Source organism: Fonticula alba (genome assembly GCF_000388065.1).
Source record: "Fonticula alba strain ATCC 38817 unplaced genomic scaffold supercont2.97, whole genome shotgun sequence".
NCBI lineage: Eukaryota > Rotosphaerida > Fonticulaceae > Fonticula > Fonticula alba.
Window position 1 is genome coordinate 1 of NW_009243067.1, and position 517 is coordinate 517.

The 517-nt window shown below is 68.9% G+C and overlaps 1 protein-coding gene across 1 annotated transcript in view; it reads left to right on the forward strand.

Annotated features, from left to right (window-relative positions):
* Positions 1 to 17: 17 nt before the first annotated feature.
* The window catches only part of H696_06324 (hypothetical protein), a 4,917-nt gene continuing 4,417 nt past the window's right edge, over positions 18 to 517 (forward strand). Inside the window, exons 1-3 of the mRNA XM_009500066.1 lie at positions 18 to 135; positions 228 to 285; positions 368 to 447. Coding sequence (XP_009498341.1) covers positions 106 to 135; positions 228 to 285; positions 368 to 447 — 168 coding nt within the window. The 5' untranslated portion in view covers positions 18 to 105. The remainder of the gene's footprint in view (positions 136 to 227; positions 286 to 367; positions 448 to 517) is intronic.

A 517-nucleotide genomic window follows, 5' to 3' on the forward strand; every position in this document is an offset into this window, starting at 1 on the left:
CCCCCCCCCCTGTCACCCCTCGACCATCCTCGCCCCTTCTCCTCCCCGCCCCTTTGGTCACCGTGCGCCCTCCTTCCTCGCTGGCCGCCTGCCCGTCTGCCATCCATGTCCCTCCCACCGATGAATTTCAAGCAGGTACCGCTCCCGCGCCTCATGCGTCCGCTCGCGCTGGCTCCGCCCCGTGTCCTCCCGGCCCGCTGACTCCTCGCCATCGCGCCTCGGATCAGTTCATGCACCGGTCGCGCGTGCTCTCCATGTACCGCTCGATGCTGCGTATGACCAAGAGTACGTCCTCCCGAATGCCGGTGTGTCTCGCTCCTCCCTGGCGTCTCCCAGGCACACTGACATGATGGCCTCCTGCCGGAAGATCTGGAGCCGGCCACGCGCGACGAAACCCGGGCCTTTGTCCGTCGCGAGATTGAGATGACCCGCCGCGAGACCGACCCCGTGCGTGTGCCACACAGCCGGCGCCGCGCCTGCCCCCGCAAAGTTGCCCCGCTGCACGACACCCACGCCC